The sequence below is a fragment of the Tetrao urogallus genome, assembly GCF_951394365.1.
Source record: "Tetrao urogallus genome assembly, chromosome: 7".
Lineage (NCBI taxonomy): Eukaryota > Metazoa > Chordata > Aves > Galliformes > Phasianidae > Tetrao > Tetrao urogallus.
The window spans coordinates 47,785,523-47,802,344 of record NC_136820.1 but is presented as its reverse complement, the minus strand read 5'-3'; the positions used below and the strand labels follow the sequence as shown (position 1 = coordinate 47,802,344).

At 48.3% G+C, this 16,822-nt stretch overlaps 1 protein-coding gene across 1 annotated transcript in view; it reads right to left on the bottom strand.

The window, feature by feature from the left end:
- CCDC12 (coiled-coil domain containing 12) overlaps positions 1-16,470 on the bottom strand; it is a gene marked incomplete at both ends in the record, with an annotated part of 33,779 nt that extends 17,309 nt beyond the window's left edge. Inside the window, one exon of the mRNA XM_079538060.1 lies at positions 16,348-16,470. Within this exon, the coding sequence (XP_079394186.1) occupies positions 16,348-16,470 (123 nt within the window). The remainder of the gene's footprint in view (positions 1-16,347) is intronic.
- Positions 16,471-16,822: the final 352 nt, after the last annotated feature.

Sequence of the window (16,822 nt, the reverse complement as noted above, 5' to 3'; positions counted from 1 at the left end):
CAGTTTCTCCTCTTCCCAGAGAGGAGGGAAGATGCCTACCAACTTATTTTCCACAGGGATTGACCAGATTACTAAAGACCTCCTTATCTTTCATTTAAGGTCGTGTTATCATAGAGTGGCTTGGGTTGGAAGGGACCTCAAGGATCATTAAGTTCCAACCCCCCTTCCATAAGCAGAGCTGCCAACCTCCACATTTAATATCAGCCAAGGCTGCCCAGAGCCCCATCCAACCTGGCCTTGAACACCTCCAGGGATGGGGCATCCACAGCCTCTCAGGGCAGCTGTGCCAGCACCTCAACACTCTCACAGTAAAGAACTTCCCCCTGACATCCAACCTCAATCTTCCCTCCTTCAACTTAAAACCATTTCTCCTCGTCCTGCCATTATCAACTTGTGTAAAAGTTGACTCCTCTGCTGTTTGTAGACTCCCTTAAGTACTGGAAGGCTGCAGTGAGGTCACCCCACAGCCTTCTTTTCTCCAGGCTGGAAAAGCTTTGGAGGAGTTCAGTAAAGATCAGTGCTGGAACAAAGCAGGGTTGACCTCTCAGTGCTCAACCAGCCAAGGTGGTGTTCAAAGCAGCCCATCCTCACTTCTCATTCAGCTGGGAAGCAGCCAGGTCTTATTTTCGTTATGAAAACATCACCCAGGTACCGAGCATTCACCTTTTTCATGGTTACAATCATGGTTTTCCTCAATTTCTTCAACCTCTGCACATAGTGGTCAGGTCAGCCGCGCAGTGAGGATTGAGTCACAGTGTCCTGCTAGGAGCACGGCACATGCTGGTACTTTGTGCTTTCTGCTCGGCCAAGATTGCAGCTGAGATGTCCTTGAAGCCTGGCAAGGTAACCATGCAACCTCAGTGCCCTCTCGGGATGTTTAATGCCAGCAGCCCTAAGAATGCAAAAAGCTACGTCACAAAACACTCTGCACGTCACCAAGGTTTCCATCAGTGATAAAGCTTAAAAATGAATGCTAAAAGGATCTAATCAAATTGTGCAGCAAAAGGTTCTGAACATAAAAATGTCGTTACAGTATATTCAGAACCTGAGAATCACCGGTGTTTCTCAAAAACTGTTTGGAAGCCAATTGCTCACAGCAATCTTCATGGTAACTACATAAAACCAGACCTGAGCTCCTCTGACCCTGCAGCTTTTTCCATAGTGAAGCTTTAATCCTGGTTCAGCCCCAGCTGGTTACTATGGGAATGGTTAAATCAGCACAACTTCACGTGAGAAACAAACACAAGGAACAAAACTGCCTGAAAATTAAACACCTTCTTTCATGACCTCGTTGTGGCCTTCCAGTGCTTGAAGGGAGCATATAAACAGGAAGGGAAGGGGAACGGCTGTTTACGAGGGTGGATGGTGATAGGATAAGGGGAAAAGGTTTTAAACTGAGACAGGGGAGGTTTAGGTTGGATATTAGGAGGAAGTTTTTCACTCAGAGGGTGGTGAGGCACTGACACAGGCTGCCCAAGGAGGCTGTGGATGCCCCATCCCTGCAGGCATTCAAGGCCAGGCTGGATGTGGCTCTGGGCAGCCTGGGCTGCTGGTTGGTGACCTGCACACAGCAGGGGGTTGGAACTGGATAATCATTGAGGCCCTTTTCAACCCAGACTATTTTATGATTCTACCACAGTGCCTCCAAAATACAATTTTATTACTTTTTTTTTTTTTTGCAATCTATAATTACATTGTTTATGCAGCAAACAATCGCAAGTATTTCCTCCCTTCCAATAAGCCACAACAACACTGAAGTGGCTGCGGTTTGCTGTTTAAAAATACACCCATTTTGACAATTTCAGACCCTGTGTGCTTGCACTTTGAGTGTGGCTCTTAGCCAGCAGAGCTTGGTGAATATTTCAGGCAGCAAACTGCTGTCCCCCATGAGATCGGTGTCACAAATGCTCCCCCGAGACCAGAACCACAAACCTTGTATTGAAGACAGCAGAGCAAAAACAGGAGTCTCACAGTTAGTTAGATGCAGAAAGCTTCAGCAATAAGAGCACTCCATTGCAAAGCTGGAGCCCTCTTCCAGGCAATGACGAATCACAAAATTGCACATTAACTTCTCCATCCCAAGACAGGAGGAACATTGCTTCTGCTTCCCATGAAGGTTGGAGAAGAGCACCGAGATCACCACATCCAAATGTCAACCCATCACCACTATGCTCACCAATCTCCTACCAGGTACATCTCTGTAATTCTGGAACACCTCCAGGGACAGGGACTCCACCACCTCCCTGGGCAGGCTGTGCCAATGCCCAATCATTCTTTCCAAGAAGAAATTCTTCCCAATACACAACATGAGAAGCAAACCCCAAGCACGGCTGAGCCCCAAGGTGCACACACTCTACTAAGCAGCACACACTTCAGATTAATTCTGGACCCTTCTTGAGTTTAAGGTTGTAACTCATTCTCCATCCTCGCTCCATTATTTTTCATAGCACTGATCCACATCATGGCAGCACCAGATGCTGCTCCAGCATTGCTGCCACCTTCCTAGGGATGTCCATGCACCCTGGCTTGCATTAGGTGCTCACCCTTTACTGGGAGCTCTCTCCCAATCTCTATGCCAAGTCCTACCAGCCCCAATGCCAGGCTTTCCTTCTTGTGTGTGCATGCTCACGGCAAAGCTGCATCCCTGTTGATTTACAAAGCATCTAATAATTGATATTGAGAATTAAAGCAATTCTTTGACAATGTATGAACCTGAAGTCGCTCCCCAAAAGGAAGCCTCCACCAGAATCGTCACTTCAAATATTCATTAGGGACAATGTAGTATCTTGCATACAATGGCACTGGAAACCATTCATCGTCTGTGTGGATACAGGAATGCAATTCAAGTGTCTGGAGCCGCTTGAGCAAAGCGTTACTGCCCAACTCCTGGTAACAGAAAGTTTTATGGAGTTTACAGAGGAAGCACTCATGCACTGCAGCTATCCCTCCTGGAACAGCAGGGCTGGCACCAGGAGCAGAGCCCATCACAATTCATTCTGCCAACAACAAAAACCCCTCCACGTGAACCTAGCCTATCAACTACATATTTGCAAGGCTCCTCAGCAAGAGCTGCTGATGTACAGCACCTAACACTCAAGAATCATCAGAATCTCTCCAAACAATAAAGCCTCTTAACTCAAGAATTAATTCTCCCTCTTTGAGTCCCCATCACTGTCATCTTTGCTTGCTCACTATGCGACCTTTCTACTGCACAGAAGAGGGGAAAAACCTTTAAAAAAGAAACAAAAGCACCCATTAGTGATATTCAAGCTACCTGTAGCAGGTTTGGACAATGCTCCAGTTATCTTGGAGAACTGGATAGGTTTTTTCCCCCGACGAGGGAGGGAAGAGAAAGCCAGGAGGGCTGGCCTGGAGCTGAGAGACATATTCCAGTGGGTTAATGTGTCACCTCTGTTGTTCCAGAACAAAAGCAGAAGCAAAACCAAACGCTACACATGAGCAGTTTCATTTCTCCCAAGAAGCAGTAGAAACAAAAAAAGAGAGAAAGACCACAGCCAGGCTCATGCTTATACACCAGGACCCTGCTGAGGGAAGAACATCCATGCATTAAGCTTTCCAGTTCCATATTTATACCAAAAAATCAAATAAAATCAGCAGGCATTTTCACAAATGTAAATCACAGCTTTGCACACGCTAATTACGCAGCGCTGCTTGGGTGCAAGACAAACCTCACTCTGCATTTTTGCAGTTGATGATTAACCTATTTTCTGGAGTCTGTTTTTCCCCTTCATAAATTAAACAAGAAGGCCGTGGAAAAGCAACACCAGCAGCACAGGCACCACTCCCCAGCCATGGTCTTCCCTGCACCTTGCATCTGACTTTGATCTTGCAGGCAGAAGGATGCTGGGGGAAACACACTCATGGAGATCACCAGGACCATCCTTGTTAGTCTGATAAATTGCTTGGAGGCTACAAAGGTACTAAACGACGTTTAAAAGAAAACTTTGCTATTACTGAGCAGCAGCCTAATGTACAGATAGCTAAAAGATGGCCCAGCAACATACAGACATTCATTCACGTTCTTTACAACACATTATTCCAGCGATGAGATTTTAATTTCCCATCCATGAAATTAGGGTGTTTCAGTACTACTCCAGAGATATTGTGAGGCTGAACAAGCACAGCCTTATCAAATAGTGATGACATAAGAGGTGCAACCCAGGTTTTCACATCTAGCACAGGAGTAATTGGGCATAGCAGGGACATGAGCTTTTAACAACTGTAGTTCTGTTCCATGCTCCATGCAAGGTCATGGTCAATGGAGCCCCTCTAGCCACGCACATAACAAAATGCTGAACTGAAAAGTAAGAGTTTCTTGCAGATATCCTGGCACAAAGCTTTCTGAGGTTGTTATGGGGCAGTGGTGAGGCCCCCTGTGTCCAACACAACAGCTTATGGTCCATAACTTGGCTGGAAATTCAGTTAAGGGAGATTCTGGATTTGGATGGATGTTCCGTTCAGGGTCTCAAGGTTTTAAAGAAAGGTATATGGAAAAATGGAGCTTCTGCTCTTCTCCGAATTCCTCATATAGCCACAAATGAGCTGAAACCACATGGGAACAAAGAAAGATTCCTCTCCTACCTGCATCCAAGAATAAGGCTGCAGGATGAAACTAACCCACTGCAATTCCCCAAACCAGGCACAGGCTGGTGAAAGCTCAAATCGTGCAGAACAAAGTGTTTCCTTCTCCCATACACTCCTGTCCACCTGCAATATTTGGAGCATTGTACATAATGGATCAATACTGTTCTCTTCTTGCTGGAGAGCTTTTAGTTAGCCATCTGCTAGCTTCTCTATCGCTGCTATCAACTGCAGCTTTAAGAGGGTGGGTTTAGATTAAACATCAGGAAGAGATTCTTCACCATGAGAACAGTGAGCTGCTGGCACAGGCTGCCAGAGCAGCTGTGATGCCGCATGCCCACAGTATCGGGCTGTGAGCACTTGGGCTGCACAGGGGCTGGGCAGACTCTAAGGTCCCTTCCAATCCAAACTGTGCTGGGATCCTGCAATAATCCCATTGCATTCCATTACTTCTATGTGGGTTCTGGTTTAGAAAAGAAACAAGTCACCTTTCCAGTACACCAAGCCCAGCCCCACCTGCAGAAAAGCTCAGTTCCCACCAGCCCAGCTCAGACTGCTGCCCTCCAAGGTGGCCATACCACCACCACCCATGACCCCATCCAGCCCCATTCATTTTTGCTGGCCACACCTCACCTCGCCCCATGGGAAACCACTTCAAGGACTTGCTCTCCCACAAGCCCTAACCCAAACAAATAGAACAAAAGGAGACAAAAAAAAAGCCTCTTAGCTTCCTGAACCAGCTCGTACCAGGGTCACACACAGGCTATCAGCTGGAAAGGTACAACAGGTCATCAGACCAAACCCAAAACCCACAGTTTCACCAACGCACAAAATCCAGTGCTTAAAGGTGGGCATCCTCCCCACATGCCAGCTCCAGGAACCAAAGCAGACAGAAACCAAGCATTTCATATTCCTGCTGGGTTGGTTTCCACCCGATCCCATTGATCTGAAGCTCAGTTCCCCAGCCCAGCACAGGACCTAGCAGAGCTGGCTGACATCTGCACAGAAACATCTTGGGAATCAGAGCAGAAGCAAAGAACTTGTCTTTATTTGGCTCCCTTGCATAAAACCTGGCAAACAGCGCTCAGAGGAGCCAGCTATTACTATCACTGTTTGTCACAGCAAGGAGCTGGGAATAAGCAGACATGAATTTTTGACTATGCACATTCCTATGGGAAACAGATGCACTTTCCTATCCCAACAAGTGCTCCTCGTTCCACGGGGCTGACAGCAGAGGTGTGCAGACAGAACACTGCTCAGCTTCAGGGCAGGACAAACAAAGCGAGATCTTGAGAATGCACTGCTTTTTTAGATTTCTCTATTCACAGAATCATCCAGTTAGGAAAAGACCTCCAAGATCACCTAGCCTAACCACCAACCCACCATGCCAACCACGTCACTCAGTGTGACATCCACCCTCTTCTTGAAGACCTTTGGGGATGGTGACTCCACCACCTCCCTGGGCAGCTTGTTGCAACAAACAGCTCTGTCTGTGCGTAGCAGGAAAGAAAGAGCTGCCTGCAGTTTGTCTTGCCAAGAAGCACTTCCAGCAAGCTCCAGATCCCAGATAATTGCAGAAAGGCTTTGGTTGAAAAGGAATCTCAAATGTTTTCCTGTTCCAACCCACTTGCCACAGACAGGATTGCCAACCACTACATCAGACACCGGGCCAAGCTGCCCAGGGCACCATCTAACCTGACCTTGAACACTTCCAGGGATGGGGCATCCACAGCTTCTCCGGGCACCTCACCACAAAACAGTGCCCAAGCCCTGCTCACCCTAGAGATGAGCAACAGTTCCACAGACCCTGAGGCAGCCTGTGGATGACCTGCTTCTCTCCACGTGGCATATTACAGCAGTGCCTATAGCAGCTCCACAGACAAGAGGGCTGAAGAGTGTTTTCCAAAGCCATCCACCCGCTCCCAGCTGCCTGCCTATTTGTGCATTGCTGGTGGAAGCACGATCATTTTGTCTGCAGGCTTCCATCTCCAGCCATTCGAGCACTGCAGCGATAGTTTATTACTTTCCTAATAAAGCCTGAATAGAAATGAAGCCTTTGTAGCCCTAAGTGTGTGCTTTATTCTCGCTGTAATAACCTTACTACGCTCTGTTTCCACAGCAACTGTTTTCTCAGCCACTTCATCCCTCTGCTTCCAGGAACACAGGCTGCTCGCTCCACTGACATAAAAGCCCAGCAGAAAGCACGAGGAGGGCAGCAAGCCAAGCTGTAGGGCCACAGACTGTCCTGGACAGGACCGTGAACCATTTGGTCACTCATTGGCACTCATGAATTCACCGACCCCAGGAACAGCAAGGATGTGACCTGCAGGAAAAGGAGCGAGAAGCAAGGGGAGGTAAATCTCTTTGGTGCAGTCCTGCAGAGGAAAATGTCAACCCTGTGGCCTCCCTCCTGCCTCCCTCGTGAGCCCATGCAGGCGTGGAGGGGCAGGGAGCCACAAACCGAAAGCAATGTTGAACAGAAACAAAGGACTGGGTGTGAGCCAAGCTGATTTTTTTCAACGTGATGCATGACACAGCCACAAAAGCTTTAGTAGCAGCATGGGGATGCAAAGAGAAAAGCAGGTGGAGGTGCTTCCTTCCCCACCACACGCAGTCTGAATGCTGCAGTCCCATCAGGAAGGCTCCCGTTTTTCTCCTTCTGGCTTTTCAAGCTCTGCTTGAGGCTTTCTGGCCAAGACAGCAAAATAACAGCTCTGTGGTTGTCACACTTGTTTGGTTTCCAAGGGCTCAGTGGAAAGGCCCCTGCCCTGCTCAGGTCAGTCCATACATTACCTCGCAGGCCAGGTTGCTCCATACAGTGTACTGCTTTACTGATGGCTCCCTCTGGAAAATGAGTGGCATTCCCTTGTGCCACAACAGCAGATATTCTGCTCTGAAAGGATAGGAACAGGCAGGCCATTTAAATGGGAGATTATCTCAGAGGGGATCCCTGGCATTTAGCTGCAATAATAATCAAACACTGCCTGAAAGAGTTTAATAGCTGCAAAGCTAAACACAAGAGGAGAAAAGCCTGCACATCCATGGTAGCATCTATCCACGATTGTAAAGGTCTCTTTGCCTCTTCTCTTCGTGCCTTCACACAAAATTCCCCACAGTCCCAAGCACTGTGGATCTCTGCAGCACAGCTGAGGATGCATAGCTGGATCCAAGGTATCTCCTTACAGGCACTGCTGCTGCTTCCCCCCACACCTTGCTTTGCACAAAGCAGTGGGAATAACCTGAAGCTGCCACGCATTGAAGCTTTAGGCACAAAGCCATAACTATCCCAAGGGAGACAAGAACAAAGGCAAAAGGAAGAGTAGTGTGTCTTGTCATACGTGCTGCACAAGATCAAATTGAAAAGAGCCATCTGTGTGGGTAAAATCTGGATATTTACAGCATTTTCTTATTTCAGCTTGTCCTTAGCTTTCGACTGGCCTTATATCTCTGCGCTGCTTTCACTATCAGCCCTGATTACACCTTCCAAATGCCTTGCTGCTAAAGGTCACTTGATTATTGCTTATTACAGTGTCCTTTGCAGCTGCCCCAAATCCACTGAGGAATGCACTTGCTGCTCAGATCAGCTCTGGAGCCTCATTTCTGAGCCATGACTGCAGCTTAAGGGCTGTCTGAAGTTCAGATACGTTACTTTTCCCGTCGGCATTTGTATTTCAAATCATTTTCTTCCAGCTGAAAACACATTACCCTTGAAAGGCTCCCACTTTGTGCCAGACCAGCTGAATAGCAAGAAGATTTGCATTTGTTGTACTTCTGGAACAGAGGGCATCGGGCCCCATCAAGCATCAAGCCCCAGGTGGAAAAAAAACCAAACCACCTAAATGAAATTGTGAGTTGTCAAAGGAAAGAAAAGCTTTGGAAGCACCCAAAGAATCCAAAATGGAATCAAACACTTACATGGAAATACAAGTTTCCAACTGGCCTTTAACTACATTATTCTTTTTCAGCAAACACCCCCTTGAATTCAACCACCATTTTAAAAGCTTAAGAGCTCAGGACCATGTTTAGGACTGACCCAGGGGGTGGTGATGCACTGGCACAGGTTGCCCAAGGAGGCTGTGGATGCCCCATCCCTGCAGGCATTCAAGGCCAGGCTGGATGCGGCTCTGGGCAGCCTGGTCTGCTGGTTGGTGACCTGCACACAGCAGGGGGTTGGAACTGGATGAGCATTGTGCTCCTTTGCAACCCAGGCCATTCTGTGATTCTACGAAGCTTCATTCCCAGTAACACGTGTTCTTTCAAGAAGAGATGCCAAGGGAAATTCCTGCAGGAACTGCTGTAGGTTTACATTCAGCAGAAGCAGGCAGGACTGCCTTCCTTCTGGATTTGTCTCATGGGTAACTGAAGTACCTACAGAACAAGGAATTTAGGGATGAGTTCATTTATTTGAATGTTAAATGAGATTTCCCCAAAGGAGAGCTTACACATGGTCTTCCCCAGCCACATTCCAAGCCAGTGCCACAGAGCAGCACATCCCTCTGGAGCTCCCACTATCAGCTGGAGATGAAAAGAGGCTCCATGTCACTCAGCATTTCCAAGGAGCCATTCAAAAGCTTCAGTAAAAAAAGCCATAGCAGGAGGCACAGCTGGGACTCCGGTGCTGCAGATTAAAGGAGCCAAGCTTTCAGCACCGTGGTTGGTGTTGAAAAGGAACAGTTAATCGTTTTTCCTTTTTTCATGGCTTGAGATGAAAAGAGAAAAATTATGTAAAAACCCTCTGTCCATTACCATGGCAATGCAAAAGTAACTCAAGATTAACGAGCACCAGGGAAAATCAGAGCTTATCGACTTTCTGCCCCTTCCTGCTGCCTCGGCCTGAGCACTTCACACTCAGCTGCCTCCTGCTCTTCGTGGAGGCCCAACGCTGCACCTCACAAGCTGGATTTCCATGGGGAAAAAAGCACTGTGAAACCTAAAATCTGGTGGAGAAAAGCAGAGGAGCAAAGCGCCTCTGAGCACATCCATGGAGCTCAATTCACCCAGCCAGCTCGCAGCCGAAACCTCTGTTCACAGTGTCACAAAGGCAGTTTTAGGAAGTTTCCTCTCAGCACTGTCCCTCACCACCCAAATGAACACAATAGCAAATGTGCCACAGCATTTCCTCTCGTTTCAACAGCAGGAATTATTTCGACAGCTCCAACAGAAGAGCAAAGCCAGGTTACATACAACGGCCAAGACAGAGCTCACCACCACTCCAGTATCTACAGCTAAAAATAAGCAGCTGCAGGGAAAGCACTTGGCTCCTTGCAAGAGATAAGGCATGCACTTCTTTATTTCACTAATTCTTTGCTCTGCTGGTGCTATGCAAAATGCCCTTCAAATCCTTTACTAAATATATATACACACAGCCCTCAGTGAAACTAAACTCCTAAGGTAAAAGCATTTAAGACACTGCATGAGTGTATTCAAGCCAAAAGAGAGGCTTGAGATCTTCCCTCTCCCCTCCCTTGAGCTGGACTCAATGATCCTTATGGGTTCCCTTCCACACTGCACCAGAGTGTCCATCTAGCTCCAAAGCAGCAGATGTGGACACATCAGAGGGCTGGTTTCAAGGGCAACTTGTGGGTAAGCATTTCATTGATACAAATAACTGCAGTTAATTATCAACTAGTTTAGCAGAAAGTTGCTGGTTTTTGCATGCTAAGGTGAGGAACTACAACAATCCTCAGCTTTGCAGATTCAGAGAGGTTCAGGAAATCAGGCTTCTTTGTTCTGCTTCAAAACAGATCCTTGGCTAATGGTAATAAACAGCTACTTACCATTGTATTTCACGTCTGTAGAGTGAGGTCAGAGCTCAAAAATCAGCAAAAAGAGGGGAAAAAGTCTAAGAAACATAATGTTCTAATCTGATTTTCAGCCATTAGGCAAGAAAAAAAGATATAGGAACCAGCAGATAATCAGGGTTTACTACACAATACAAGGATAAAGCCTCAGCTTTAGGTGATATCAGCACAACAAGCCTCGGGCAAACAGAACATTGCCAAACCAGTTCAACGCAAACCTGCATTCAGCAGAAGTCTTCATTTCCCCCACTGCTGCCCCTCAAGAGCTGGCACTGCTCGTTTCTCACTCCCTTCTAAACCAAAAAACCTTATGCCGGGAAAGACCAACGTCACTGCATGACTTCCACAGAGCTCCCAGCAAAAAGAACTTGGTGGGGTTTTCCTGTTCATTGAAGGCAGCAGTGAAAACACCAGCCAAGCCTGGAGCGTGGAACTGGCCGGCTTCAGAGAGCTGTTCAAACATTCCAAACTGGCAAAAACGTGCACAGCTCTGCTCAGTGCTGCACAACTTCCCGGCTCGCTTCCTCTTCCCCAGCACAGAGGCAAAGTTTACCTTCATGACAACTCCCAGCAGCTTTTCCCATGGCTTCCTGCAGGCTTCCAGATAAAGGCTGCTGGGTTTGTTTTCCCTCGCTTCGCCTTCCTCTGTTTCAGATTTGTTTGGGTGTAACACAGGGATGGACAATCCCAGAGCTGGCAGAACTCTTTGAGATTCCTTCCTAAATCACTCATCCCAAAGCCAGCTTGGATGACATCCTGACACCCAGGGAAGAATCCAAGGGCTCCAAAGCACCAAACAAAGCTTTGCTGCCATCCAAGAAGGTGAGACAGATGTGGAAACTTGGGAGCAGCTGCTACAAGACATTCTGATTTGACTTAGGGAGGAGAAAAGGAAAAAAAAAAAAAAAGAGGAAAGCTTGCAAAGTAAAGATTACACTCAATTTGAAACTATATTTCTTTGCCAGAACAGGAAGTAATATTCTGTATGCCAACAAGTCAGAGCCACAATGTGATTACGTGCAACTGAAAGCCAATTCAATTTAAATTTAGGAAGGAAATGACCTCTCTGATGCTGTACCTGATTCTGTGTATTACCTTGCAACTGCAAACTTTGCTGTTGCCAAGGCTGTGCATTTAGTCTGGAACTTCAGCATCACCTTGTGTGCTATTTTAATCACATTTATATAAGCAAACATCAACTGACACGAGCCTCACGTGGCAATTATGCCCAGAACCCAAAGAATCCCAATTTTTATGGAGTAAAAAGAACATTTCCTGGCAATAAATAAAAACACAGCGCACAAGAGGATGCATCAGGCTTTGATACACTTGGTCATTACCTCATTCATTTCCTCACTAATTGGGAAAAGATGAGCATCACCTTCAAGCCAAAACAGAGTGCACTGAGTAATTTGCAGAGCAGAACAGGAAGAGGTTCCTTGTTTGACCTCAAGCAACGTGTGAATTGCAGCACCTGCCCTCCTGAGAGCCCAAGCCCTGCACCATCAAGGCAGGAAAACAGCAGCAGTTCCCATCTTCTCCCCTTTCAGGGTTTGGGGGCTGCAGAAGGCATGGGAAAGGCACGGGTGGTTTGAGGACAGCACTTGCAGGCAAGATGATTCACAATGAAATCCAGCAGCAACTCAAGTCTTGCAGAAGGGTTTTACAAGGACGCATCACTGAGCAATAAGGCAACAAGTGAAATTCAGAGCCTGATGTACAGCAATGCACAGGGAGTAAAAAAAAAATATATATCATTCTGGCAGCACTTACACAGGGAATGGGTCCCCCAATGAGTCTTGCTGTTTGTGAGGTCCTGGGACAGCTGAGGGGAGCCCCATGCAAACGTCAGCTCAGTACTGAGCAGCAACCAGAAAAATCACATCAGGATGGCACTGAGCACTCATATGTGTGCAGCCAAACAGTCTGGGGAGTAAGGAACGCAGTGAGGAGAGGTGGGATCTTTTACACGGAGGCTGGTGGAACTGGGAAAAAAAAGTAGGCATGCCCTGATAAATAAAACTAGGAAATGGCGTGCCAGCACTGCAAACCAACACAGCCCCCACATCCTGAGCACCACACACAGTCCCAGAGCCCCTCTCAGCAAAGGGGCATCTCTGAAGTCAAGAAGATACACAGGAATATCATAAAGACAGTTCAGAGGTATTTGTGTATGAAGACAGAGCCCACAGACCCCAATTTGAATCTGGAAGAGAGATGAACAGCACTGTAAGATCATGAAGACATAACAGCTATTTCATGTTTCTCATTAGATCTGCAAAAGGAGCATCCCAGTCCTTTTTAGATGAGAGTTGTGAAAACTCTCATCTAATGGGTTTAACAGGTGTTGTCGGGTTTTTTTTTTTTAATTAAACTGCAGAACTCTGTCTTAGGATGCTGCAAAAGCCAAGTGTAAGCAGAGACTTAAAGGGCTTGGATAAACTCAGCAAGACAAGTCAACCAAGAGCCACTAAACACAACACATCTTCGGTGGGACTAAGGAAGTGTCTACCTTCCCTCTGTAGGAACTCGCTCCTCTCTGCTGCAAGTGGGCTGCTTCTGGCAGTTAGGAGCTCACCCTGTGGATCCTGCCTCCCCTGGTCCTGCTGCAGCAGCAGCCACCTGTTTTAGACTCTTCCGAAATAATTCAGAAGGCTCTCAGCCACCAGCTGATCCCTGTCAGCAAAATCAAGAAGTCACCGTTTAGCTCACACTCATGATAACCTAATGTGGGCTTATTTACCAGGATACATTTCTCAGGAAGCTCTGCTCCCTCTAAACTTGCCAGAAGAAAGGAAGGAGCCTTTCATTTCAGTAGCTTTTCTTCCCAGTGAGGCTAAAAAGGGCAGCATCCCACTTTGCCCCTGGCCTGTCCACACAGCTTCTATTGGAGCTATCAAACCCCAAAGGAAATAGACAAGACACCCTCCCACATTACTGGAGTAACCCTCATCAACAAATTGAGGATGATGTAGCAGAAGGGGAGCAGAGCTCACACCTTATTAGCCTGAGAGAAAAGAAATAAGCAACACAAGGGCTTGCAGAGACACACTGAATCACTGCAGCCTTCCTTGGTGCCACCGCTGAGGCACTGGCTGCCAAGTTTCTCCCATTTGCTGCATTCTTCTTTCATCTGCAGTAAAAATCCCTATTTTGAAGTAACAAGAACAAACATCACACAGGACAGAGACCCCAGAGACACCACTGGGGCTCAGCAAGAGGGTTTGGTCACACAAGAGGTCGGTCACCAGGAAAAACATGGCACAAGCATCCCCACCACGCCTGCTTCTCTGCTCCTCCCATCCCTGCATCCAGGGACAAAAGGCTTCACTCCAGAGCACCGTGTTGCTCCACACCATCTTTTCCCCTCAGAAAGCCCTGGTGCTCCTCACTGATCTGCAGTGAACCCCAAATCCCACCCCCTCTCCCACTGCTTGAATCCCTTTTATCAAACCCTTTCACTCCAGAACCCCTTCCTCACGCTGAGGATGCCCTCTTAACCCATTCTCTGTAATCTCCACTTTTCCCCTCCTATCCCAAGCTCCCTCACTACTCTTTCCCCACAATCATCCCTTCACCCTGCTCTCCTCCTTACCCCCCACGCTCCTAAAAGCTGCCTGGCCACCTCACACAGCCTCAGTCCCACTACCACTTACAGCTACACTCCAAGCACCCTAACAAACCACCTGCACCAAACACCATGATTTTCCCCTAAACACGACACAGCCTCCTTGCTTAACCATCCTCTGCACCCCACAACTTGAACCCTCAAACCACAGACCCAAAAGCTTTCCCACACAATGGAACACAAAGCCTTCTATGAACAGCTCTCTTTACAAGGAGCCGCTGCATCTTCACCACTTGTGTCTTCTTCTTGCTGTCGCCACCCCAATGAACAAGTGGCTAATACATCTTTTCTTCCTAAACACCAAACTCTCCTCCTTGCCTCAGCATCTTCCATCATCCCTCTCCTCATCTCTTTCCTTCTGCTCCATGTCCACCTGTCCCCAGGGTGTCATGGCTTCCTGCTCTCAGTGGCACACACAATCAAAGAATCATTAACACTGGAAAAGACCCCTAAGTTCATCAAAGTCCAATCATCAACACATCCCCACCACCCCACCACGCCATGTACCCCAGTGCCACGTTTCCAACAGTTCTTGACCACCTCCAGTGACAGCGACTCTACCACTTCACTGGGAAGCCTGTTCCAGTGCCTGACCCACCCTTCCTCCCTCCTTGTTCCTCCACTGCTGATGGAGCTCTCCCAGGCCTCCATTTCTCCCTCTCCTATTTACAGAATCACAGAATCATTAAGGCTGGAAAAGACCAGTAAGATTATCTAGTCCAACTGTCAACCAATCATTATTATGGTCACTAAACAATCTCCCCAAGCACCACATATCCACCTCCAGGGACAGTGACTCCACAACGAGAATCATAGAATCACATGGTTGGAAACGACCCGCAAGATCATCTAGTCCAACCGCCCTCCCATTACCATTGCTACCACAAACTAAACCGTATCTCCTCATCCAGACATCTCCTGAACACTGCCAGGGACAGCAACTTCACCACCTCCCTGGGCAGCTTGCTCCATTACCTCACCACTCCTCCTGAGAAGAAACTTTTCCTCATACACAACCTGAACCTCCTGTGGCATAACTTGAAGCCATCACCTCTTGCTTTATCTACCATGCTCAGTGGTAGAGGCCTGGGAGAAGCTCTGCAAGCCTTGTTAATCACAGTATTGACTCCCTGTTATGAGGCTTGCAAAAGCATTGACACTTCTGAGGTTTACTTTTCCTGGAGAAGGGTGTACACAGGCCTCACTCAGATTTCAGCAAAACAGCTTATTTACATTCCTCCTTATTGCATCTTCACCACTTGGTGGTCTTCCTGCCATTACCAACGAACAAGTGGCTAATCATAGAACCACAGCGTCATAGAATGGGCTTCATTGGGCTCCATCAAAAGAGGGGTGGCCAGCAGGGACAGGGAGGTGATTGTCCCCCTCTACTCTGCTCTGCTGTTGTGAGGACCTATCTAGAATACTGCATCCAAGTGTGGAGCCCCCAGTACAAAAAAAGACAGGGAACTGTTTGAGAGGATCCAGAGGAGGCCACAAAGATGATCAGGGGACTGGAGCATCTCCCCTGTGAAGACAGACTGAGGGAGCTGGGCTTGTTCAGCTTGGAGAAAAGAAGGCTACAGGGTGACCTCATTGTAGCCAATAGCTAAAGGGAGCCTACAAACAGGAGGGGAATCAAATCTTTGAAAGGGTTGATAACTGCAGGACAAGGGGAAATGGCTTTAAGTCGAGGGAGGGAAGATTTAGGTTGGATGTCAGGGGGAAGTGTGAGAGTGGTGAGGTGCTGAAACAGGCTGTCCAAAGAAGTTGTGGATACCCCATCCCTGAAGGTGTCCAAGGCCAGGTTGGATGGGGCCCTGGGCAGCCTGGTCTGGTATTAAATGTGCAGCTTGGTGGCCCCACATATGGCAGGGGGGTTGGAGATTTGCGATCCTTGAGGTCCCTTCCAACTCTGGCCATTCTGTGATTTTGTGATAAAATGGCTTAGGATGGAAAGGACCTTATGGATCATGAAGTTCCAACCCTCTGCCACACGCAGGGCCACCAACCTCCACATTTCATACCAGACCAGGGCCCCATCCAACCTGCCCTCGAACACCTCCAGGGATGGGGCACCCACAGCCTCCCCAGGCAGCCTTGTACCACAGCATCACCACTCTTCAGGAAAAAAAAGTTATTCTTAATATCCAACCTGAGCCTCCCCTGGCACAATACGAACCCACCGCCCCCCACGACGGATCCTTCCCCCCCCCCGCCACCCCCCGACCCTCCCTGGTTACAGGCCGCAGCCAGGCCCACCTCTACAAGCCGTACCCCGGAGCCCAGCCGCTCCCCCGTCCCTCCGCCTCCCACCTGCATAGCTCTCTGCCGCAGGGCTCGCAGCCTTTCCTGCCTCCGCCGCGCTTCTTCCTCCAACCGCCCCAACACGGGCTCAGCCTCCTCATCCTCCACGCTCCCTCCGCCGGGCGCCGCCATCTTGTCTCCCTCCCTCCCCGCCAACCCCAGCGCGCATGCGCGGCACTCGGGGGGGGGTGGGAGGGGGAGTAAAAAGGGGGGGGGGGGTGTATTTGGGGGGGGCACCCCTAAAAATTCAACATTAATAAATAATAAATAAATAAATAAAAACAAAGCAAACATAAAGATGGTTAAAAGGGCCCCCAGTCTCTCTCTTCATTCAGCTGGGGGAGGGAGGGGGGAAAGCCCTGTGCTGCGCTGGGGGAAATATCTTCTCCTTTACCCCCCCCACCCTCAGAGATCTGCGGAGGGAGAATGGGGAGGAAGGGGGAATGGAGAAAAAGAGAGGTGAAAAGCGCTGCCCCCCCCCCCC